The 25905-nt window shown below is 41.0% G+C and overlaps 2 protein-coding genes across 2 annotated transcripts in view; both read right to left on the bottom strand.

The window, feature by feature from the left end:
• Window positions 1–29: 29 nt before the first annotated feature.
• On the bottom strand, window positions 30–11247 carry LOC125231310 (H/ACA ribonucleoprotein complex non-core subunit NAF1). The gene is made up of 5 exons (XM_048136751.1): window positions 10663–11247; window positions 8669–8829; window positions 1310–1451; window positions 707–868; window positions 30–467 (listed from the first exon to the last, which is right to left on the bottom strand). Exons 1-5 carry the CDS (start codon window positions 11040–11042, stop codon window positions 134–136), a joined length of 1179 nt encoding a protein of 392 aa, XP_047992708.1. The 5' UTR covers window positions 11043–11247; the 3' UTR covers window positions 30–133.
• A 248-nt stretch (window positions 11248–11495) lies between these two features.
• The window catches only part of LOC125231451 (zinc finger protein 37-like), a 28919-nt gene continuing 14509 nt past the window's right edge, over window positions 11496–25905 (bottom strand). Inside the window, exons 9-14 of the mRNA XM_048136913.1 lie at window positions 15427–15643; window positions 14670–14785; window positions 14200–14368; window positions 13035–13160; window positions 12531–12725; window positions 11496–11673 (exon numbers count right to left, since the gene is read on the bottom strand). Of these exons, the coding sequence (XP_047992870.1) occupies window positions 11506–11673; window positions 12531–12725; window positions 13035–13160; window positions 14200–14368; window positions 14670–14785; window positions 15427–15643 (991 nt within the window). The 3' untranslated portion in view covers window positions 11496–11505. The remainder of the gene's footprint in view (window positions 11674–12530; window positions 12726–13034; window positions 13161–14199; window positions 14369–14669; window positions 14786–15426; window positions 15644–25905) is intronic.

Genomic DNA, 25905 nt, shown 5'->3' with positions numbered 1-25905 from the left:
AAATCTAGCACGACAAATAAAAATCAAACTTCCTTACCACAGTATATTTATTTCATATAAATATAGATTTTTTTTGGATAACCACACTTTGTATTAGAAGTACAACTATACTAATCGGAGACACGACGGGCGCCTAGGTGCCCGGCGGGGGCGGCGGGCCGGTCGTCCACTGCGGCCGGTTCCCGCACAAGCTGGCGCCGAACAGCACCGCGTGGCGGAACGGGGGCAGCGCGGGGGGCGCGGGCGCCATGCGGGGCGCGCCCCCGAACATGAAGCCGGGCGGCATGAAGGGCGGCGGCGCGGCGGGGTTGAAGGGCGGGAAGGGAGGCATGAAGTCCGGCGGGGGCGGGGGCGCGCGGTCTGTGGGCCAGGCGCGGTGCGGCGCGGCCCGGCGCGACGCGAAGGGGTTGCGGCCGCGGGACGGCCCGCTGCCGAAGCGGCTGCTCGATTCTGACGGTCTTTGGTTCCTGGAAAGGCAGATCGGCATGAGATACGATAGTTTGGTTTAATCGAAACGACGTTTTTTTAAACTTTTCCTCCTTTATGCGTTAGCTCTTCGAATAGGGTCTCGACTGACCTATAGCTATTGACTATTTAATACGTCTGCTCTGAAAAGGCGCCATTAGAAGAAGTGAAGCTGAAGATGACCTTAAAATCGGAGGGTATTCTATGAAAAGGACACTTAAAAAATACTAATAAAATATACCTGGGTTTGCGCTTAGACGTCTCTCCGTCGGAGTCTTCGGGCTTCTGTTTCTGTTCCTTGCTGGCTTTCTTAGCTCTTCTCTCCTCCTCGTCGTCTGAATATTCTACTTGATGAGGCGGTGGCTCGATGTCGTTTAGCCAGGACGCGTCCGAGCCTTTTACTCTGAGAAAATAGAATTAAGATTTATATTAATAAAACGATATAAAAACATAATAGAAATAAAACAAAATCAAACAAATCGATTAAAAAAAACTAATCATTTAAACAGAATAGACACCACATTGCTAAGATGGAGCTGTAACTTCATAATATGCCGAATACGCACACAAAAATACTCAGATCCTGCAAAACAGATGAAAAGAACTAGATATTTCCTTCTAAAATCCATCATACACCCACAACCATTAACCCATTTAAAAATACTCTATTCTGTATATTTCATTCATCCACAATTCTTAAATACTCAATTGATGGCCGGTGCGATGAACACATCTTGTGAGGGCGCGGTAATGTCTAATAGTGTCTACAACTCTACACTGTTCGCTCGCGTGCTCTTGCGAGTTGCCACGCAGTAGTGTCTGGTGTCCGTACTGTTGTACTCACTTCATGAGTTCCGCGAGGAACACGTAGCTGGTGTGTTGGCTGGCTGGCGCGATGAACACGTCCGCGCCGGCTTGCACGCCGCGCTCGCGCACGTGTTCTTGCGAGTTGAAGCGCACGCAGTAGTGGGGTTCTGTTACCTGTACAAATTAAACAATTTTACGGTATCACATTAATGTCAACTACACTCCTTATTTTGGGCAGTCGTGTAAGAGCACATAATTTGGAACGTAATTCAGCAATGACTCCATTCGACCACTGTAGGTACACAATCATCATACAGTCCGCGACAAAACTTTAGCACACCTAATAAATTTAACTTTATTTGCCAAACTGTACAAGTAACTATCGTCTTACACATGCTTCTGAATTTCCGTACTTAGATTATTTCTTTACGTTACTATTTTTATTATCGCCGCGCTGCCTACATGTCGGAACATGTTTAGTCCCGACTTGTAGGCGCGACAAAACTATAGCGCAGTTACAGTGTCATTCCATCTATGGACGCGAATAGTCGATTTCGATAGTGAGTTTTAAGTCCTTAGTATTTGCTATTTAAATACGTGTTGTTATCTAATATAATTTTTTACAATGCCCCACGGAAAAAGACTCAATAGTACTGAAATAGACATAATTAATAATTGTAAGAATAAACAATATAATATCAGTCAAATTGCTCAATTGATTAATCGAAGCCGTAAAGTGATTCAAAACTACTTGAAAGATCCTGAAAACTATCTAAAAAAAAATCGTGGAGGTCGTCCAAAGGCGATAAGTGACAGAGACAGAAGAGCAATTTTAAGGATTGCCTCGAATTCAGCTTTGACAGCCAGAGAAATAGCTGCACAGGCGGGTGTAAACACTAATGTTCGTAATGTTCAGCGTTTACTGAAGGGTTCTAAACATTTAGTAAGAAAAAAATTACAGCGTAAACCTGCTTTAACAGACAAGCATAAAGAAGCAAGATTGGAATTTGCACAAACACATATTTCCTGGAAGAAAAAGTGGCGAAAAGTAATTTTTTCCGATGAAAAAAAGTTTAATTTGGACGGACCTGATGGTTACCAGTATTATTACCACGATTTGAGAAAGGAACCCCAGTTTTTAAGTCGACGTCATATGGGAGGAGGTAGTGTAATGTTGTGGGGCGGGATTGGCTACCACGGAAAAACTGACTTAGTTTTTTTTTCTGGGAATTTAAACAGTGAAAACTACTTAAGGATCATAAACGAGCAGCTGTCGAAACACGGGAACAATATTGCTGGAGAACAATATATTTTTCAACAAGATAATGCCAAAGTGCACATCGCGAAGAGAGTTCAACAATATTTCTCAGATCGTAACATTACAACACTGAGTTGGCCAGCAAGGTCTCCTGACCTAAACATAATGGAAAATTGTTGGGCAGACTTAACACGAGCTGTGTACGCCAACGGCCGTCAGTTTGACAATGTCAAAGACTTAAAAAAACAGTTATTGCAGGAATGGGAAAATATGGATCAAGAAAAGATAAGAAAACAATTTGATTCACTTCCGGAAAGGATGATAAATATTGTCATGAACAAAGGAGGATCCACACGTTTTTAAAATAATTGTTTTAAAAAGAAATACATATTTCGTTTTAATATTTTTATGTAAGTGCGCTATAGTTTTGTCGCGATTGTAATTATTAATAAAAGTAAAAAAATATATATTAAATATTACAGTTACTCTTCATAGTCTATAAGTTAAGTAAACGAATAAAGAATTATAGCTGATTATAAACTGCATCTATTTATTATAAACCGTGGCATCAATCCTTAAGAACATCTAGTGTGCTAAAGTTTTGTCGCGGGCTGATCTGGTCATGAAAAAAGGGAACAATGGATACGCTTTGTCCAACACATATATATGTTCATTCATTGTATTTTAAAGAAGAAGATAAGTACAGCACAATTATATTAATTTGTATTGTTTAAGTTGTAAATAAATAAATCATTTTGACTAGACTAGCCGTATTTTAAAATATAAAATTTCCGTTAGGCAGAATATAATAATAATGTGTCACATCTGATGGTGGACCTACTCTATGCGTAAATTGCCGCTCCCCCCACCCCGCGCATTTGTCAGCATGTGCAGTGTTTTCGCTTGGCAACGTCGCCTCTAGTACGTAGTACATATACCTCAATGTCGCGGGCTGTATTACTCTCATACTTTTTACACTAATGCCGAAGGTACAAGTGGATTAATACATGCTCAATACACATACAGCCGATCATATAATTACATTGCGTACAACTTTATGAGTATGACCTTCATATTATATTTTTTCAATAACCCTCCCTCGCCTGTTTCAACATAATTCAAAGGAAAAGTCAATAAAAAGCCTTGCCAAGGTCACGGGCTAAGGCAGACGTCGCATGATAAAACTGTTTGCCCCATAAATAATTTAAACGACTGTTACCCACGAGCGTATCGCATTTACGAAAAAAAGGCACAGCAATAGATTACTGAAATCTATTATTGTGTTGTAAGAGGAAAAAAAAACATGGTTATATAAAATCACAGTAATATAAATATCAGATAAGTAGAAGAAAACCGGTCAAGAGCGTGTCGGGCCACGCTCAGTGTAGTGTTCCGTAGTTTTTTCATATTTTTTAAACTTATGGTTCAAAAGTTAGAGTGAGGGGGACACATTTTTTTTTTATTTTAGGAGCGATTATTTCCGAAGACAAAAAATGATTTTCGTAATCCCGTATTAATTTTTGAATACCTATCCAACAATATATCACACGTTAGGGTTGAAATGAAAAAAAAAAAACACTTCCCACTTTACATGCGGAGGGGGGGGGGGGGGGGCACTTTGTCAGCTTTCTAGTGCTAACGGTCACTAAGATTATCCGCGGACGGACAGACAGACATGGCGAAACTATAAGAGTTCCTAGTTGACCACGGAACTACGGAAAAACTATTTATTTGATTGGGATCTCATAACAATTAACATAGCGATGGCGAAGTGCCATGAACTCCTAACTAAGTACGAAAACCTAAGTAGTTGGGAGTTCATGGTACTTCACCGTCGATAGGCAATTCACTAGTTCCTAGACTACCGTCTAAAGGTCGTTCGTTCGTCACCGACAAGCATCCTATTTTCAATAAATTGCGGCATTCGATAGTCCGATTCTATGCGCTGCTCCTACTCGATGATCAAGCTAAAATCGTTGCTAACTATGTGCAGCAGTCTGTAAAAGCAAAAGCCTTAAACTTGGCTATTTAATGTCAAGATTATCAAGCTGTAATGAGGTAAAATATCAAGTAGCGCACTGGAAGAGAGGACTATGCTTAGAATGCTTAGTAGTGAGCGATAAAGGGAATTAATGAGGTAAATGAGCAATAGTTATTTTAGCACACTCAATGAAGCCTATCTCGCGGGAAATAATTCGTGTATAGGCGAATTTTGGCATAGTTGTAGGGAATGGTGTTCTAATCCACATACTCAAAGTACTGATGGGTAGGGGAGGAGCTAACGGGTGGAGGGGGGTGTAAAGGTCCCTTTTTTTAGTTTTTCGCGAATAACTCTTAAACTGTGGCACATAGCAAAAAATGTTCTGAAACACAAGTAATCTTCATAAAATTCTCTACAAAAAAGTCTTATACACTTTTTATCTGGGACCAATCGTTCATGAGATATGAAAGGTAAAAGATGGACAATAAAGGAATAAACTCATTTGTTTATGAACAATACGTTTATTCTTATAGAGACGCGGTAGCGTGTCAAGCCAGGTTCAAGTAACAAAAGTAGCAAGCAGCACCGTGTGTAATATTAAACGAACCGTTTGGAGCCACATTTGACCCCCTTCTAACTCAAAAACTATTTCACATAAACGTGTTATAATGCCACGTAAAAAGAAACCAACGCGCGTAGTAAAAGTATGAGCTATAAGCGCTCCTCAATAAGCCCGGTACTAGCAGCCCGCCTTAGTGCGTTTTCACATTATCCGATCCGATATCGGATGTCGGAAGGATTTCAAAGGCAAAAATCCAAGGCGGCGCCTTAAATGTACGGGATATCGGTCCTACTTCCGATATCGGATCGGATAATGTGAAAACGCACTTATCCCGCGCGCGCGCGCAGCCCTTTATAAGCCACCGCGCGGCCGGCGCTCGCTCATCCCAGTCGCGCGCCTGCTTGAATATTGAATGCACGTGCTAAACTTACCTCTAATTTAGGAAAATTTTACTTATTGAATCCGAAAAAAAAGGCGTACAAATATTTTTGTATTTAACGTACAATTTATTTACCACCTACTGAATGGGGATGAACTAGAAGAGGCGATGGCATATTAAAGCCAGTGACAACCAACGACCCAGTGGCACCTGACTCCATTCTCAAAACTATATTTTGCCGATGCAAGACTGGGTGTGGGGTGCGATGCGGCTGCCGAAAAGCAGGAATTGCCTGCTCCAGTGTCTGTGGTGTATGCTCGAGAGCATGCACTAACGGAGCTCCCATCGAAGTAGAGACGGAAGATAGTTAGGAATTTTATTTATGAATTTATCCCATCAAAGCAATACTGGGCGGTCATGATGCTTTGCTCGTCAAGTCAGCTACAATGTGATCGGATCGCTGCGCGAGACAAACTGAGCGAGCGCTGCTGTAATGTCGTTCAACACCCCTGCTGGGGTGTGAGTAGCCCCTTCCGCGCTGGGCGCTATGGGGGCTGTATCTGGTCGCGCCCCATCCTTGTGGGGCGGTCTTACGTCGACGTTTTGAGGACGACTGGGATGAGCGAGCGCCGGCCACGCGGTGGCTTATAAAGGGCTGTGCGCGCGCGCGGGATAAGTGCGTTTTCACATTATCCGATCCGATATCGGAAGTAGGACCGATATCCCGTACATTTAAGGCGCCGTCTTGGATTTTTGCCTTTGAAATCCTTCCGACATCCGATATCGGATCGGATAATGTGAAAACGCACTAAGGCGGGCTACTAGTACCGGGCTTATTGAGGAGCGCTTATAGCTCTTACTTTTACTACGCGCGTTGGTTTCTTTTTACGTTGCATTATAACACGTTTATGTGAAATAGTTTTTGAGTTAGAAGGGGGTCAAATGTGGCTCCAAACGGTTCGTGTAATATTACACACGGTGCTGCTTGCTACTTTTGTTACTTGAACCTGGCTTGACACGCTACCGCGTCTCTATAAGAATAAACGTATTGTTCATAAACAAATGAGTTTATTCCTTTATTGTCCATCTTTTCCCTTCCATATCTCATGAACGATTGGTCCCAGATAAAACTTGTATAAGACTTTTTTGTAGAGAATTTTATGAAGATTACTTGTGTTTCAGAACATTTTTTGCTATGTGCCACAGTTTAAGAGTTATTCGCGAAAAACTACAACTAAAAAAAGGGACCAGTTTACGTTAGGCGTGCTATTTGTTTTACAGGGGGCCCCTCCACCCGTTAGCTCCTGAACCGCCTACCCATCAGTACTTTGAGTATGTGGATTAGAACACCATTCCCTACAACTATGCCAAAAAATTCGCCTATACACGAATTATTTCCGCCGACGGACAGTTAAATGTCTTCGTTAGGCGTGCTATTCATAAATGAGAGTAAATTAAATGTTGAATAAAACCGCAAACCACATTGGTAATTTGCACATAATTATTATGAAAGTGAGTACAAGATTGCTTAGGTATTTAGTTGTGGACCATATAGAAAAAGAACCAATAGATTACGGAAGCAGGTATGCTGGTTGATTATGCTTAAATATGATTGTCCTATATCAGTCGCTCGTCGCTCACGTCCTAATTTCATATTTGTATAAATGATGAGGCGATAAGTACTTGTGTGTGTCAATTTGACTGACCTGCGACACGCTTATTTCATTCAAGGCCGTCAAATTTGGGGCATTTCGAGATTCGAAGAATACATATCTGTATGACAATGGTTTCCCCGAAAACATACCAAAGCCATTTTATAATACTCTGATGAATAACTTGAGAAGACACAGAATTAGTCTTATAAGCATACATCGGGGTTTTGGGAGCGGGAATGATTTACACTAGCCCAAAAAGGGTGAAAACGATGAACAACAGACATTACTATAACATTTCTAGGTACATTTGGAGCCAGATACATAGTTTAATCTATATTTCAGTAATTTAATTTACTATAAACAGAGTTATAAATACACAAATTCATTCCCGCTCCCAAAACCCCAATGTATGCTTATAAGCCACAGAATTGAAATATTTTCTATTTTTTACATTATTAACTAGAGTGCCATATGTACCCACTCAACACGTGTGAGTCGTGTGACCAGTGGACACATATTATGGCACTCTGGTTAATAATTTAAAACGACAACGAAAATGCCCCATACACCATCCCAAATTAATTAAAATAGGTAATTTTACTTTACACCCAATTTACTATGTTCCATAAATTACCTATACCTTGAAATCCACCCAGAATCAGGGGGTCAGTCTCTGTAACTGACTGTACCAAAATATGATATTAACTGATATAAGTAGGTACATATAACAACTGATTGGCGAGAGGCTGGCAACCTGTCACTGCAATGTCACAATTTGGATTTCTTTCAACCCCTTTTTGCCAAGAGTGGCACTGAAACTTAGTAGTTCATGTGCTCTGTTTATGGGATTATATGTATGTTTGTATGTATGTATATAACAACTGATATATGATAACATTCACAGCTTATTGTTATGAATTCTGAAAGTGGCCGCTATTTAACCTTCTTTGACCCAAATGTCACTAACAAACAATATTTTGAATTATGCCCAATTTAATTAGAACATCATTTTAAAATTTTGTCATTTAAATCCCTGGTGAGTTTGAAAGGATAAACCATTTGTTAAATTTTATTGTATGGAAAATTTCATACCTAGTTTTCTACTGAGTAATGTTGACCAGAGTATATTGCACAATAAAATACAAGCACTGCATGAGCACTATTAGTGATTTTGAATAAAATCATGTATATTGTATTTTACTTGTGCAATTTAGCCCAGTTTGTTAATTATAGTCTTTGTACATTCGGCATCAATAGTAGTAATGAAAAAACGCACCAAAAGTATCTGACATCCTGAATAACTTTTCTAAATATGTGTACATTAATCAGCACTGTTCCCAGTCATAAATGTAAAAGTTTGATTTTTTTGCCACACATTTCTTTTTGCTTTAGCGGTTTAAAATGGCAGGGACATCTGAAGCGTTATTTGATCCACTACTTTTGACGATGACTGTATTAGTCCATGCAATAGTCTCAGCAATAGCAATATAATAACGTGAGTACAACTGTAGATTCATTAATTATTTGTACTAGTCCATAGTCTAAATTTATGTAAACTTACCTAATCTGTCTACAATGCTGGCTATAGTGCCGATCTTGGTCATCTCCTGGGCCGGCAGGCTGATGGCCAGATCTTCAATTGGTGGTAGATCATCGAATCCAAGCTCACCCTGCACTCGCGGAGGCTCTGCTTTCTCTGCTCGGGCTGTTTCTGTCTCATCGCTGGTATGAGATAAAAGAAAAAATAATTGAAAGTGAAAAAGAAAAAAATGCAGACTTCTATTTCTGAAAATGTAACAGTAATATCTAAGGGACCATCCACACTCATAAGACGCATGGCTCGGCGCGCGCAACGGACGTCTCCGCCACGCCGCAGCCTGAATGTAATTCAAAAAACGTCTCCTCAGTACAGAGACACGCGACGCTTAAGTGGGAACGCTGCATAATGGTGCACTTTCTCATGCTTATTAAATTTTGTAGCTGAATGTTGAGCATCATTGTGCAACACTTACTATGTATTTACCTGTATTGCCCAGAGCCCTACAAATGTTAACTGCGGTATGGATACACTGATCTGATAGGATAGGCACTAAATAAAAGTTTGTGTTTGTAAATTTGTATTGTACACACAGATTTCGAAAAAATATAAGAGTTGTGCAACTTTATGCAACTAATTAGGATTCTGTACAAATTGAAGGATGTCCACGTAAATCCAGTTAATATTCGTTTTTTTTTTCTTTTTTTTTTGCCTTAGCTACAATCCCCAATCCATCACATCAGATGATGTAATGACTAAAATTGGCACATTACTCCATTTTTATTGCAACATCTGTAGACAATACCTTATTTTTCTCCTAAATTTTGTGGAGGATATGGAGGAAAGATTCACCACAGATACTTATTTATCACACTTGAGACAATATTCAATTCTCTTTTTTCTCCCTTAATAAATTACACATCTGGGTCAAGGGTACACAAGGGTACAAAATCTGGTGCTCCATGACACCATTGCATCAATCTGTCGCCACACCTGCTTCCCTTCAACGGCCAAGTCACACAACATTAAATATAATAATAAAGAAATTGCAATAAGGAACCTTAGACTTGGCACGACTTTGTCTAGATGTCATTACTTTTTAGAGATAAACAAGCAGAATGTTTACAAAGTACAGATATTGTAAATATCATTACCATAGTATAACATATCTCACATATAGCATTATTATTTGACTTAATCATTTACGAACATTGTAAGCTTGCTTAACTTATCTTATACTTTTAAACGAGCAATTCTTGTATATTTATTTATTTATTTATTTATTTATTTATATATATATTTATTTACACTGACGATCTCGGAAACCGCTCTAACGATTTCGCAGAAATTTGTTATGTGGGGGTTTTTGGGGGTGAAAAATCGGTCTAACTTATCCTTAGGTCCCGGAAAACGCGAATTTTCGAGTTTTCATGCGTTTTTCTTCGCGCGCCATCTCGTGTACAGTAGTTGTACTGTTAAGACAGAATTCTTTCGGTCGATGTAAGTACTATTTATTGCAAACACTAGATGGCGACACAGGTCAAGGCTAAAACGAATGAAAAATACACTATTTGAGTTTTTGTGGCAAAATGCGCGCCATCTCTTGTGGAGTAGTTGTGTTGTTAAGGCTGAGAATTCTTTCGCTCGATGTAGGTACTATTCATTTTTGAACTAGATGGCGACACATGTCAAGGATACGAAACAGAACCGAGCGAAGCTCGGTTGCCCAGATATTGGTAAACATTATATCAAGGCCACTTTTTAGTATGGCCTCTTTAATAGCTACAATATGTTAAAGACTTCTTGTTTTACCATAATGATGAACATACATGAGATGACCATGACTTTTTTTTTATGTATCTTAAAACCTAGCATTTTAATAGGATATAAACATTGACCAGTAAGCTCTCAATATGATTATTTATGTTTACATAACATTATCTCATCACATTTAAATTATACTTAAAACAACAAACAAAACAATGATTACTGAGTAATTATCACTTATTAAGACCTACCTGCTCGACAACTCCTCAAGGACGTCCTTCACAGAGTCAACATCACTGTCGCTCGAATCACTTGAAGAATCCGAATCGGAATCACTGTCCTCACGGTATTCCGTCACCTCATACTCCACCACACCACTCTCCGAACTGTCTATGATCATGTGCCTGGACTTCTCTACCTCCTCGCGTGCTGAAGGCCGCGACAGCGGACCGTGAGCGCAAGCATTTATTATATTATTCTTCAACACCATTTCACTTAGTTCTGCGGCATCTGAATCGTTCGTATTGTTAGACCGAGTCTCTGTATCATCCGAATCCGAGTCCGAGGTGCCGTATTCAGCTATTAAACTTAACGACACATTTTTATTATTGCTTTCATTGAGATTTTCCATTGTGACGACTGGTGCGTGAATCCGCGTGCACTAAATAAATTGTTCTACCTAATCTAAATTATATTTAACACACTGTTTCGAACTCTAGTAACAGAAACTGCAATTAACTAATTCTATATCAAATGTTTCCCGAGGGAAACTAAAAAAAATATTCTACAGAAAAACAGGAAAATGCACGAAAATGATGTTTAGCGAAGTGACAATTCACGTTTTTAAAAAGTCAAGGTACTCGTGTTGCCATGCGCAAAATAATCAAAACTGTTTGAGTTTAGTTTAAAACCGCTGGTGATGATCTTTATTTCAAATTCAGACATCGACGTAGCTAGGACAGCAATCGTTTGAATCGTTCACTCTCCACGGCAATAGTAGCAAATACACATTATTTATATGCCAGAATACGGTGGCAACATAGATAGTAACATACAATTAGTGGTAATAAATAAGACACAAAGATTTGTTTTACTTATTTAATTATTCCTGCTAAATTATCACTTCCATCCTTGCTCTTCTTCTTCCTCGGAAGGTGGGGTAACTTGTAATGAACAGTCCGCACGTGCAGATTCATACTAGTCGAGTATTTGAACTTATTGCCGCACATCGAACACTCGTACGGAGTTACGCCGGTGTGCACCTAAACAGAAAAGAGTAAACAATGTAAACTGCTGTTTCCTTCAAACGAAGAGGCCAACTAATATTTACTTTTATCTAGCTAGGTGGCGACAGGGGCAGGGGCGGCTCACTCCGCGATCCTTTCGCCGCGCTACAAGTACATGCCGGCGGCCGCGAGTTCGCGGCCCATTCAGTGGCGACGACCTTCGCGCGGCGCAATAGAATTCAATGTCGTCTGCACGCGTGCGGTCCGTTTGTTAATGTAGGTAAGAATTTAGAATGGCGGCGTTTTGTGAACATCAAAGGAGTGAGCCTTCTGTACTTGTACTATTATACAGGGTGATTCATGAGTCGTGAGCAGGAGTGAACAGGGTACTGGGGAGGGTCACGCTGAGCAACTTTCATAATGGGGCAACACTGAATTGTGATTATTTTTCTTAACTATGACTTAATTGATAAGTACTTAATTGATAGCTAATTATCAATTACGTTCTAATTACGACTTAATTGATGATTAACTATCAATTAAGTCATAGTTAAGAAAAAAAAATCACAATTTAGTGTTGCCCCATTATGAAAGTTGCTCAGTGTGACCCTCCCCAGTACCCTGTTCACTCCTGCTCACGATTCATGAATCACCCTGTATATTCTGTGACAGGGGTAGAATCGTGTGAAGCGGCGTGACGTGTTAACGCGTACTTGTCTTATAACACGCGCGGGCATACTACACACTGTTTACACCGGTATGGACGCGTAGGAGCGTGTGAGGCGACGTGACGCGCTAACGCGTACTTGTAGTATAAGACGCGCGGGCTTACTACAGACGATCCTTTTATTTAAATAGAGATATAAGAAAAAAAAAACAATGTGTGAACGTACCCTTTCATGTCTGTCAAGATTAGCCTTTTGTTTAAATGCCCTCGGACACAGTTTACAGCGGTACGGACGCGTAGGAGCGTGTGACGCGACGTGGCGCGCTAACGCGTACTTGTCGTATAACACGCGCGGGCAGTGCGGACATCGTACGGACGGCGCGCTGTGGCGAAGTACGTGAAGAGCCAGTTTTGTGGAGTTCTGTTAAAACAATTAGCAATTACTTACGTATTGTAATACTTCAAGTATTGTATGAATTGCATATTTAAAAAAAATAAGCCTGTAAAAATTCTCCAAGACATAAATATGCGGCTTTCCATAATAGGGCCTGGTGAATTTCTGATATCGCGGTTGCCATTTCAGAAGTTCGAAACTTTTACAGTAGATGTCACTACGGGTACTTTTGGGCCCATATAATAGAAATATTCGCTGTATCGGTTGGCAATGCTGGCATCTTGGTGGCGCACTAACAGTGAATTTTTCTATTTAATATATTATTTCGTTGTTTACCTGGAAGCCTTTCCCGCAAGTGTCGCAGACAGCCGTCACTACAGGCTGATACGTTGAGCGCTGCGCGGGGTGCGTGTTGCGAACGTGGCGCCAATGTTCGGCGCGATTAGACACCACGGTTTCGCACTGCAATAAAAATGTGACGTCTGGTATAAACTCTTATTGAACGAAAGTATTAGCAGGGGCGGCTCACTCCGCGATACTTTCGCCGCGCTACAAGTACATGCCGGCGGCCGCGAGTTCGCGGCCCATTCAGTGGCGACGACCTTCGCGCGGCGCAATAGAATTCAATGTCGTTTACACGCGTGCGGTCCGTTTGTTAATGTAGGTAAGAATTTAGAATGGCGGCGAATTGTGAACATCAAAGGAGTGAGCCTTCTGTACTTGTACTATTATATATTCTGTGGTATTAGTACCTAACTACACTATACGACCACGACGATAAAAGAGCCTGAGATGAGACGGATGCTGATACGCAATAATGTGTTATCCCACACGAATTTTGCAATAAAATGTCAACTTAAATCGTCAAATTTTTGAGTTGACATCTTATTGCAAAAGGCATGTGGGATGTCACAGAACCAAAATTACCGACATAGCTCACCGGATTAGCAAACTGAAGTGGCAGTGGGCTGGTCACGTTAGTCGCAGGACAGACGGTCGATGGAGCCGAAAGGTTGTTGAGTGGAGACCGCGACTCGGCAAACGTGGTGCAGGACGCCCTGTGACAAGATGGAGTGACGACATCCGCAAGTTGGCTGATGGTGTTGGCTGGATGAGATTAGCTGAAGATCGGGAGCAGTGGCGTGCATTAGGAGAGGCCTATGTCCAGCAGTGGACGAGGATAGACTGATAATGATGATGATGTGGGATGACACATTTTTGCGTATCAGCATCCAGACATAAGTAACCTGACACCATTAGCATCGCCTGCTGTAAAATAACATACAAAATTTCGAGTATTTTTTTGGCTTCACACATTAACTTTTATACTAAGGTCGATTTAGGAGGATATTAAAAGGGGAAAAAGCTTGGGTACCTTACTCGTAATAGTCGTAATATGGTGAACTCAATTTTCTTTTTTAAAGAGTGTTTTTGTTTTATCGATCCAACATAAACGTTCATTTAAAAAGTTTTCAAGTGTCAAAAACGTCGTGCTTACATGATCATCACACTTCGTGGGGTAAGAGTCTCCCGGCAGACTCCAGCTGGTCTTCTTCTTGGTCCTTCTGTGTTCTGCTCTTCTGTGCTCTATTAGCGCCTTGAGCGTGGGACACTCTATGCCGCATTTATTACAAGTAGTTTTAAGGCTCTGCTGTTGCGGTGTTGTCTCACTAAAAAATACACGACTATGGTTAATGCGTAATTTCCGATTAAGAGTTAATGTAAACGATATCTAAGTATTAATTATTGTTCACTGTTAAGGTGATAATGAATAATCACGTAAAGTTTACTTTTTACCTCCAACATTTCGACCTCGAAGCTTTTTCCCTAGACCAATATCTGATGGAGGATGCTGTCCCCGAAACTTCGGAGGTAAAAACTTAATAACTAATACGCGGTTATATTCCGAAAAAAATAATTAAATGAATTAAATAAATTATTAATAATTAGATAGATTTTACATGATCTTACCATAAATTAGTTTTCTTCTTGTGTTGCTTGGACGTGAGAATATGGACCCGCCTCGCCCCTTCAGACTTAAAGTCGAGGTTACACTGCTCACATCTGTATTTTGAATCTTCAGACTCCTAAAACAAAGAAAGTATGTAGGTAAGTAGCCGCAGCTCTCTCGTTGCAGAAGGCGCGGCCGCAGCGGCCCAGTTTTCTGACCTTTTGTAATAAGTGTAATAGGCTACTTGACCCTTTTTCAAAGTATGTCTTATATTATTAATTACTGTCTAATTAAACGAAAAAAATAGTACCATATTTTTTTACGACTTAAAAACCCGCAAAAAAATAATTTAAAGTTTACTTTTACGTGATCAGGCAAAAACAACATCAGCCATATTAATCTATAGAATATCTATGACGTGACGTAAGTCGATTTAGAAAAAATATTTGACAATGTCACAGCCGAGTAACGACTATGAATTTTAATACAATAGAGGTTGCTTCTATGGAGATTAGATTAGTACCTCTAATTTCCATAGTTGATTTGAATTATGTGACGTCACTCCATTGGCCAACACCGTTTTCGGAGTCCATAATTAAAAAAAAACATACACACATCTTTAATTAAAAATACGCAGTCATCGCGCACTTTTAATCCCCGCAAGCTATAAATATTGATTTCTTAAGTCAAATACTACAGAAAACAATAACTTGATGTGCTAAATTTGATACGAGTCTAGTAGCCTATTACTGTGAAAGTATGATAAGATATGCTCACTTCTAGAACGTCTCGGTGCACAGTGGTCTCGTGCAGCCGCAGCCCCCTCAGGCTGGCGCAGGCGCGGCCGCAGCGCGCGCAGGCGTGCGCGCCGCCATGCCGCGCGCGCTGGTGCGCGCCGAGCGCCGACCCGTGCAAGCTCGAGAACGAACAGTGGCTATGGCTGCATTTGTATGTGTAGCCGGAGTGCCATTTGTGGTGCTTCTTTGCTACGCCGCTGGATTAAAAAAATTGACGGTCAAGCAAATCTTGTCATGTCACTATTAAAAGGCGCCAGGTTTTTTATTTATTTTATTTTGAAGCTGTAAAGAGATCGAAACGTCGGGATGTATTTTAAATTCATTATACGCGATTTAATCCGTTTCCATAGTTTTATTTCATGAGTAACTATCGCGGTAACCGAAGACAATATTATTTTATTTTATTGGTTGACCAGTAACTGGTTTGAAAAATGTAGGGGCGTTGGCCCCGTCGAATGCGCGCCGTGTACACGCATGGATTGAAATATGTCGGACGTTTTTTAACAAATTTAAATTGTTTTATTATGAATTTAACGAAGATTTGGCCTTGTACCTACCAGCAGCGGCTGGTCCATACAAGCCGATTCCCACCGGCTTGCCTAAAATTGATTACTAGTAAAGTAGGGTAAGGTGGGCAACAGAGAACCAGTGGTACACAAGGAACCAACGGTTTTATTCGAAAATGCGACGTTGCCAAACTGCACTGCGAACATAGGCACGCGCCGCTAAGGTTCCCCCGCTCGCTCCCCAGTCGGCGGCCGGTCCGCGTTGAAATTGCACGTGTAGTGAAGTATTTTGTGATTTTGGACAAGAAAACAGAAAAAAATTAAGTATTTAGTTTTTTTATTTTCTCAGAATGTAGTTATGTTTGATTTATCTAATTAATCAGTTGTGCAGAGTGACTATTTCTCTATCTTTTTGACATTCACTGATGCGGCTTTCTTGTGCCGTTTATTTTTTACCGAATTTAAAAAGTGAAAATGTATATCTAGCACACATTGAACCACAAGGCTAGAGTACTCAATGAACCAGGAGGTTCTCTAGGTAATTCTCTAGTTAGCCTTTGGAAGGTCTATTTTGTACAACTTTTGCCATTTTTAAGAGTTAATATAAATATATCTAATATAACGTTACTATATAGTACAAAAATATATGATAATACATATATTATTTAAGTTTTTTGAAGTACAAGACTTTATTTTTCATATAACGAAGAATATTGTGACGGTTACATTAGTAAACTACTCTTAGTTTAAATAAATAAGCATTTTTGACATTGTAAATGTTGTATTTATTAAATTGCCCCATATTTACCTAAATCAGTTTGTATATTTTGCAATTATTTATCAAAAACTATGCAATTATATAATGGTAGGTTCATTGTGTACTAGGCCGGTTCATTGAATACATAGTACCGGTTCAGTCTGTACCAGAGATTGTACACAATGAGCCATTGTTCATCTTTTAAAAAAACTAAAATATCTCGACTTCTATTCAGTTTTATTAAAAAATAATGATGAAAATTTAGAGCTGGATAAATAACAAATGCACTGAATAAAAAAAAATTGAATTTGGACCTATTATGACTGACTTATTAAGATTTAAATTTTTGGTGGCTCATTGTTGGCAACCTCACCCTACCTTAATAGATTGGTCAAAAAGAGAAATAAAAAAACAAAGTGTGATGTAAAGCTGCATTTTTGGTATATTATTTAGGGTCCTTGGAGGACTGTGAAACTATGTTTTGCAAGCAAAAAAAGGGTGTGCTTTTTTTTTAATTTGCAAAAAACTGCAAAAAAATCGGACTTTTTTTAGATTTTGCAGTGTCATTTAAAAACTGGAGATTTTAGGCAATAAATTGCTTTACAAAGTTAAAAGTACATTAAATTTGAAATCATTTGAGTCTACTCGCAATGGCGTATCTCAAACGGTTTTTGAGATATGACACATCAAAAAAGGGTAATTTTTCCCCTCTTTATGAAAATTTTCGTTTTGCCAATATTTTGAGACAAATTTCAGCAAAACATATCACGGTATTATATATTTTGCGAAATAAAGTTGTAGAAAATTTAATTAGCTTTCATTTAAGACCAAAAGATAGCCAGTTAGTCAAATAATCAAATTTATAACCTAAAAAAATAAGATTATAATGGCATAAATCTAGTATAACTGGATCAGAAATGGTGGAGGGTGATGGCCAAACGGGATAGTTTACGTGATATATATTTCAAGAGACGTAACAAAGAAGGCGTTATTATTATCTAGGGACTGTTTAAGTATTACCACAGACCAACCCCTATAGACATCTATTACAAGACGACTCGCGGTGGCCAGCCTTCCTAGTATTTGCACTGATATAAGCGCGGGCGCTCGCCGTGCCCGATCAGTATCGACCAAGTAACAGACCCGAAAGCAGCGCGTGTTTTTCGCACAAAAAAATTGGAAAAGGGTATTTTGATGCCTTAAAGATGTCCACCTGTAGTGTGAAATGGTGTGGAAAGGTAACAAGAAGCTCAAATTTAAAAACAGACGGCATTACATTCCACAAATAAGTCATATTTATAATTTATTCAGAGCCGGCATAGGTCAACTTACATTGGCCACTTACGCGTCAGTAGAGGGACAGTCATACTTCTGTCCCTTTTCATCTGGCGCGACCAGGGACCGGACAACCCCTTCCGCGCTACAAGCCTTTCATTGGGAATCCCTAACGTAAGGACGACCCAATCGAGAGACTCTCCCTTTCAAACTGCAAGCCCATTCATTTGACTAGCCCTTACAAAAAACTAAGCAAATCAATAAAGCTAGCCCTGTGCATTGGCTTAGCGCTATCCGATACGGCTTGCAATCCTTTAATAAGGGTTACCCTTATTTTAAGCGCTATTTATAAGGCTTTCCCTTTTGTTAAAGCGTAGTCGAGCCTTGCGTAAAAGAGACAGGATTATGAATCTAAGCTATTGTAAGAACAGGAAGGAAAATGCGCTGTTGCCACTCCGCACTATGCGCCCCATTTTTAATTTTGCAACGAAACACGTTTTCGTTGGATAAAAGTAGAACACGGCTAGAAATTATTTTTAATGAACTGGGAGACAAGGGACTGATTTATTTATTTATTTATTTATTTATTTGAAAACATATTTCAATGACATTACAGATAAATCCAATGCGTCATGAAATTAAATAATAAAAAAAAAACAGTAAATAAGAACATTAAAAAAAAAACATTACAAAGAATAAAAGTATTATAACTAAACAATTGATTTGGGCGATGACGAAACAGCGTGGCTCCGTTGCGTCGTTTGCCCCGGTGTAGGATTCGGCAGGTTGCCCCGGAACCGCCGAAAAACCACACCTTTCGGCCAGAAGTCTGCCAGAAGACTGATGAATCGCCTGATGGTAAATGATCATCGTCGCCCATAGATCAGTAAGTATGTATGTTCGTACGTATGAATGTATGTAGGTATTTATGAATGTATGTAGGTATGTATGTATGACTATAATTATGTAAATATGTATGTATGCATGTAAATATACAGTGTTGGCCGAAAATCAATACAATTAACCATTAACATTACACATTGAAAACGTTAATTGCCAACATAAAAACAAGCCGTTTTCGTCATCCAACTCGCTTTGATGAGTTAATTGGGTGAGCAGTTCCTAAGATAGAGCTGATGCTGAACCCTGGCTTTTCCCAGGGGAACGCGGGTTTGGTTTAACATAGGCAAGCGCTGTTTTCGTCATCGGACTTTTTTTGATGAGTACTTGAGTGAGCACTAACCAAGGTAGAGCTGATGCTGAACCCTGGCTATTCCTAGGGGAACTCGGGTTTCGTGCAACATAGGCAAACGCTGTTTTCGTCATCGGACTTGTCTTGATGAGTACTTGAGTGAGCAGTAACCAAGGTAGAGCTGATGCTGAACCCTGGCTTTTCCCAGGGGAACGCGGGTTTGGAGTAACATAGGCAAGCGCTGTTTTCGTCATCGGACTTGTCTTGATGAGTACTTGTGTGAGCAGTAACCAAGGTAGAGCTGATGCTCAACCCTGGCTATTCCTAAGGGAACTCGGGTTTCGTGCAACATAGGCAAACGCTGTTTTCTTCACCGGACTTGTCTTGGTGAGTACTTGTGTGAGCAGTAACCAAGGTAGAGCTGATGCTGAACCCTGGCTGTTCCTAGGGGAACGCGGGTTTGGAGTAACATAGGCAAGCGCTGTTTTCGTCATCGGACTTGTCTTGATAAGTACTTGAGTGAGCAGTAACCAAGGTAGAGCTGATGCTGAACCCTGGCTATTCCTAGGGGAACTCGGATTTCGTGCAACATACGCAAACGCTGTTTTCGTCATCGGACTTGTATTGATGAGTACTTGAGTGAGCAGTAACCAATGTAGAGCTGATGCTGAACCCTGGCTTTTCCCAGGGGAACGCGGGTTTGGAGTAACATAGGCAAGCGCTGTTTTCGTCATCGGACTTGTCTTGATGAGTACTTGAGTGAGCAGTAACCAAGGTAGAGCTGATGCTGAACCCTGGCTATTCCTAGGGGAACTCGGGTTTCGTGCAACATACGCAAACGCTGTTTTCGTCATCGGACTTGTCTTGATGAGTACTTGAGTGAGCAGTAACCAATGTAGAGCTGATGCTGAACCCTGGCTTTTCCCAGGGGAACGCGGGTTTGGAGTAACATAGGCAAGCGCTGTTTTCTTCACCGGACTTGTCTTGGTGAGTACTTGTGTGAGCAGTAACCAAGGTAGAGCTGATGCTGAACCCTAGCTATTCCTAGGGGAACGCGGGTTTGGAGTAACATAGGCAAGCGCTGTTTTCGTCATCGGACTTGTCTTGATGAGTACTTGAGTGAGCAGTAACCAAGGTAGAGCTGATGCTGAACCCTGGCTATTCCCAGGGGAACGCGGGTTTGGTGTAACATAGGCAAGCGCTGTTTTCGTCATCGGACTTGTTTTGATGAGTACTTTAGTGAGCAGTAACCAGGGTAGAGCTGATGCTGAACCCTGGCTATTCCTAGGGGAACTCTGGTTTCGTGCAACATAGGCAAACGCTGTTTTCGTCATCGGATTTTTCTTGATGAGTACTTGAGTGAGCAGTAACCAAGGTAGAGCTGATGCTGAACCCTGGCTATTCCTAGGGGAACTCGGGTTTCTTGCAATATAGGTAAACGCTGTTTTTGTCATCGGACTTGTCTTGATGAGTACTGGTAAAGCTGATATTGAACTCCGGCTGTACCTAGGGGAACTTAGGTTTGGTGCAACATAGACAAACCCGGTTTCTGTTATAGGCCCTGCGTTTATGAGGACTTGGGTGCGCAGTACCCAAGCCAGTGCTGTAGCTGAGACCTGGTGGTACCTAGGGGAACTCAGGTTCGGTGCAATATAAATAAACCGCTATTTTCTGTTCATAGTATGTTTCGTGTGAAATATCTTAGACTCGTCTTTATGACTGGTACTTGGTTGAGTTGAGTAGTACCATAGAATCTGTCAAACTATTTCTGTTGATTGTTGTGAATTCTATGAAGATCGTTTGAAACAGAAATACTTTTCTGGTGGCAATCAAGCATACAGCCCGTCTGATAGTATATAGTTACCGCAGTCTATGGACGCTTGGAACTCCAGTATTCTCTTTATTCCCTGTGTTACTATTAGTGAAATCGACTGTACTTAATTTTGATATTCAAATGGATATACATACGTATTTTTTTTAGACATAAATAAAGTGTTTTATGTATGGCAAATTAATAAATTTGTTCTAACTACTTGATGTTAATTTTCACTTCTGGTAGGTTTTTTGTTCAGTTAATAATAAAACATAATATGTTTTATGCCTAACTTGACATTGCATGAAATATTTCTATATTATAATGCACCGAAACCAGAGTTGCCCTAAATACCGCCAGGGCTCAGCTACAGCGCTGTCTTGGCTATTGCGCACCCAAGTCCTCGTCAAGACAAGTCCGATGACGCAAACAGAGTTTGCCTATGTTACACCAAACCCGAGTTCCCCTAGGTACAGCCAGGTTTCAGCATCAGCTCTATCTCGGGCACAGCTCACCCAAATACTCATCAAGACAAGTCCGATGACGAAAACAGCGTTTGCCTGTGTTACACTAAACCCGAGTTCCCCTAGGTGCAGCCAGGGTTCAGCATCAGCTGGACTTTGGGTATTGCTCACTCGAGTACTCATCAAGACAAGTCCGATGACGAAAACAGCGTTTGCCTGTGTTACACTAAACCCGAGTTCCCCTAGGTGCAGCCAGGGTTCAGCATCAGCTGGACTTTGGATACTGCTCACTCGAGTACTCATCAAGACAAGTCCGATGACGAAAACAGCGTTTGCCTGTGTTACACTAAACCCGAGTTCCCCTAGAGGCAGCCAGGGTTCAGCATCAGCTGGACTTCGGGTACTGCTCACTCGAGTACTCATCAAGACAAGTCCGATAACGAAACCAGCGTTTGCCTGTGTTACGCTAAACCCGAGTTCCCCTAGATGCAGCCAGGGTTCAGCATCAGCTGGATTTCGGGTACTGCTCACTCGAGTACTCATCAAGACAAGTCCGATGACGAAAACAGTGTTTGCCTGTGTTACACTAAACCCGAGTTCCCCTAGGTGCAGCCAGGGTTCAGCATCAGCTGGACTTTGGGTATTGCTCACTCGAGTAGTCATCAAGACAAGTCCGATGACGAAAACAGCGTTTGCCTGTGTTACACTAAACCCGAATTCCCCTAGGTGCAGCCAGGGTTCAGCATCAGCTGGACATTGGGTATTGCTCACTCGAGTACTCATCAAGACAAGTCCGATGACGAAAACAGTGTTTGCCTGTGTTACACTAAACCCGAGTTCCCCTAGGTGCAGCCAGGGTTCAGCATCAGCTGGACTTTGGATACTGCTCACTCGAGTACTCATCAAGACAAGTCCGATGACGAAAACAGCGTTTGCCTGTGTTACACTAAACCCGAGTTCCCATAGGTGCAGCCAGGGTTCAGCATCAGCTGGACTTTGGGTACTGCTCACTCGAGTACTCATCAAGACAAGTCCGATGACGAAAACAGCGTTTGCCTGTGTTACACTAAACCCGAGTTCCCCTAGATGCAGCCAGGGTTAAGCATCAGCTGGACTTCGGGTACTGCTCACTCGAGTACTCATCAAGACAAGTCCGATGACGAAAACAGCGTTTGCCTGTGTTACACTAAACCCGAGTTCCCCTAGGTGCAGCCAGGGTTCAGCATCAACTGGACTTCGGCTACTGCTCACTCGAGTACTCATCAAGACAAGTCCGATGACGAAAACAGCGTTTGCCTGTGTTACACTAAACCCGAGTTCCCATAGGTGCAGCCAGGGTTCAGCATCAGCTGGAATTTGGGTACTGCTCACTCGAGTACTCATCAAGACAAGTCCGATGACGAAAACAGCGTTTGCCTGTGTTACACTAAACCCGAGTTCCCATAGGTGCAGCCAGGGTTCAGCATCAGCTGGACTTTGGGTACTGCTCACTCGAGTACTCATCAAGACAAGTCCGATGACGAAAACAGCGTTTGCCTGTGTTACACTAAACCCGAGTTCCCATAGGTGCAGCCAGGGTTCAGCATCAGCTAGACTTCGGGTACTCATCAAGACAAGTCCGATAAAAAAAACCGGCCAAGATCGTGTCGGGCCACGCTCAGTGTAGGGTTCCGAAGTTTTCCATATTTTTCTCAAAAACTACTGAATCTATCAAGTTCAAAACAATTTTCCTATAAAGTCTTTACAAAGTTCTACTTTTGTGATTTTTTTCATATTTTTTAAACTTGTGGTTCAAAAGTTAGAGGGGGGGGGACGCATTTTTTTTTCTTTTAGGAGCGTTTATTTCCGAAAATATTAATATTATCAAAAAGCAATCTTAGTAAACCCTTTATTCATTCTTAAATTACCTATCCAACAATATATCACACGTTGGGGTTGGAATGAAAAATATTATCAGCCCCCACTTTACATGTTTGTACCCTAATAAAACATTTTTTTCCATTTTTATTTTTGCACTCTGTTGGCGTGATTGATATACATATTGGGACCAAATTTCAGCTTTCTAGTGCTAACGGTTACTGAGATTATCCGCGGACGGACGGACAGACAGACATGGCGAAACTATAAGGGTTCCTAGTTGACTACGGAACCCTAAAAAGCAGCGTTTGCCTGTGTTACACCTGAGCAAAGCAGGAGCCTATCATAACTATAAGTATTTGGTATTGAAAATTGAACCTTATTTTATCTACAGCCGTTTCCATCAAACAGAAACGCGCAAATATCACACACAGTGCCGCCGTAGGTAACGATCGTATGTTATTTCGTTCGGAGTAATGTGTGCTTTATGAGCGAGGTACAGGATTTAAACTCGCACGATATGCTATAAGGGAAAGCAAATAAAACCCAATATAAGGCTTACCCTTATGGCGTTAGGCTGAGCCGATGATAAGGGTTTTGAAAGGGTATTGGGCTATTTTAGGTAAGCGCTTTCGTTAGGGCTTTAAAAGCAAAATGAAAGGGTATCGCGTCAAAAGGGTAGGGTAAGTTAAGCCTAACGAAATACCCATACAAAACCCCGTATAAGGGATAGCGGGCCGGTCCCTGGGCGCGACTGCCCGCCGTCCTTGAAACGGCCAATCACAGCGCGCTTAACACATTCCCCGCCCGCTCCTCGCACCCCAAACACTGGTGACTCGTATCGCGAACCAAATATACAAGACTGCCACTCTATAGGAGGTTCTCTGTGAGTATTACGTAAGCACTATAACAATAATAGGCATTATACGTAAGCACTATAATTATAGGGGCCAAGGAGGTGATTGCTCAGCTTATAGGGTTTTGGTGATGATTTAGAGCTTTCCTTACTTTTTTGCTGACAAGGGAAATGGGGGGAGGGTATATATTTGTAATAAATAGCATAAGTAACTCTTGAATGGCCCCTTGTCCTTGACATAGTCCCATTTTTTACTTCCTTCTATACTATTTAAATGAAAAATACTACTATGTATTCTACGTCAGACTTATATTGACTGGGATATAGACCGTGATTACCTTTTTGATTTTTGTCGTGCTCCCGATATTTCTAAAAATGAAGAACGCGGGTGCGGGTGTAAATCCGCGCATTCACACACGATGGTCTGTCCAAACACACTACACTTACAATGTCACTACGTTTGTTCAATTCTGACTTCACTTACTCAAACAAATCGCTGGATTCCATACATTTGATAGTTTGAAGTCATCTTCAATCTCGGTATGTTGTGGCGTTCCGTCGACATTACCATAGGACTAAGCAACTTGACCGTCGCAATCCTAAGCCATGAGGAACAGAGGAAGAAGAAAAGTGTCATTATTTTTGACTGCAGCAATGTGTTCTTTAATTCTGCAGGCAGTGCGCTTGGTCGGCCCTATCATAACTCTTAATGTATTCAACATGTTTGACGTATGTTGTCTGGACAGTCACTGGCCTTTTTCACCGCAGTGATATTGACACCTTGACACGCCCAAATCTGTATTTATTTGATTTTTAGATATGTTGATTTTTAGATGAATAGTGTTTGAGTGCTATTAAAAAATGACCATTTCAAACACAAATTCTAGTGTTGCAAAATATCACTCGTACTCAAGCGCGGATCCAGCTTCGTGCCCAGGGGGGGGTCACGTGGTAAAGGCCCGGGGCCCCAGGGGTGGGTCACGTGGTCTATTTGTATGGCCAACTTAGGCTCCAGGGGGGGTCATGACCCCCATGCCCCCCCCCCCTGGATCCGCGCATGCTCGTACTCGGCCACTGCAATAGTCGAGCCACATTGGTGTTGGTGTTAACCACTTCACACCAATGAAGGTTTTCTGAATCGTTTTTTCGTCAGGCGGCGATACTGATGTGCCAGGTCTTTCTCACATCAAAATTCAGAATCCAGCAATAATAGTAAATCGCCACTCATTTAGTTCCACTGTTTCAGTGGCCGAGTATGACTGATATTTTGTGACGCTTGTGTTTGTGGTAATTTTTAAGAGCACTCACACACTATACAATCCATCCATCCAGCCATCTAAAATTTAATACCATAGGCAATACACAGATATTAAAAAAACACACACACTTTAAGATACCTGGCTGTCTAGACAACATACGAAACATAATATTAAATACATTGTTCTACACACCTTGCCCCATACAAAATGTATAGAGGGAAGTAACAAGTGGAAGTATGCCGAAGACAAGGGGCCGTTCAACTATTAAGTAAGAAACTGTACAGTAAAATAGATAAAAGACAAAATTTATAACAAGTGTTAACCCTCCCCCATTCTTATCTTTATCCATCTTTTGGCATGATGTTTGGCCATAACCCTCCACCACTCACTTCTGATCCAGTTATACTAGATTTATGCTATAATCTTATTTTTTTAGGTTTCTAATCTAATTTATTAAAAATATATACCATCCCCCCATTT

Source organism: Leguminivora glycinivorella, chromosome 11 (genome assembly GCF_023078275.1).
Source record: "Leguminivora glycinivorella isolate SPB_JAAS2020 chromosome 11, LegGlyc_1.1, whole genome shotgun sequence".
NCBI classification, from domain to species: Eukaryota; Metazoa; Arthropoda; class Insecta; order Lepidoptera; family Tortricidae; genus Leguminivora; species Leguminivora glycinivorella.
Note: the sequence above shows the minus strand (reverse complement) of the source record. Positions and strands in the feature narration are given on the sequence as shown.

Coding starts and splice junctions, on each gene's coding strand:
- LOC125231310 (XM_048136751.1), bottom strand. CDS start 11,042: ATGGAAAATCTCAATGAAAGCAATAATAAAAATGTGTCGTTAAGTTTA. Junction 1,452..8,668: donor CAGCATTGTAGACAGATTAG/GTAAGTTTACAT, acceptor TTGTTTAATTTG/TACAGGTAACAGAACCCCAC. Junction 869..1,309: donor TTCCTCGCGGAACTCATGAA/GTGAGTACAACA, acceptor CTATTTTCTCAG/AGTAAAAGGCTCGGACGCGT.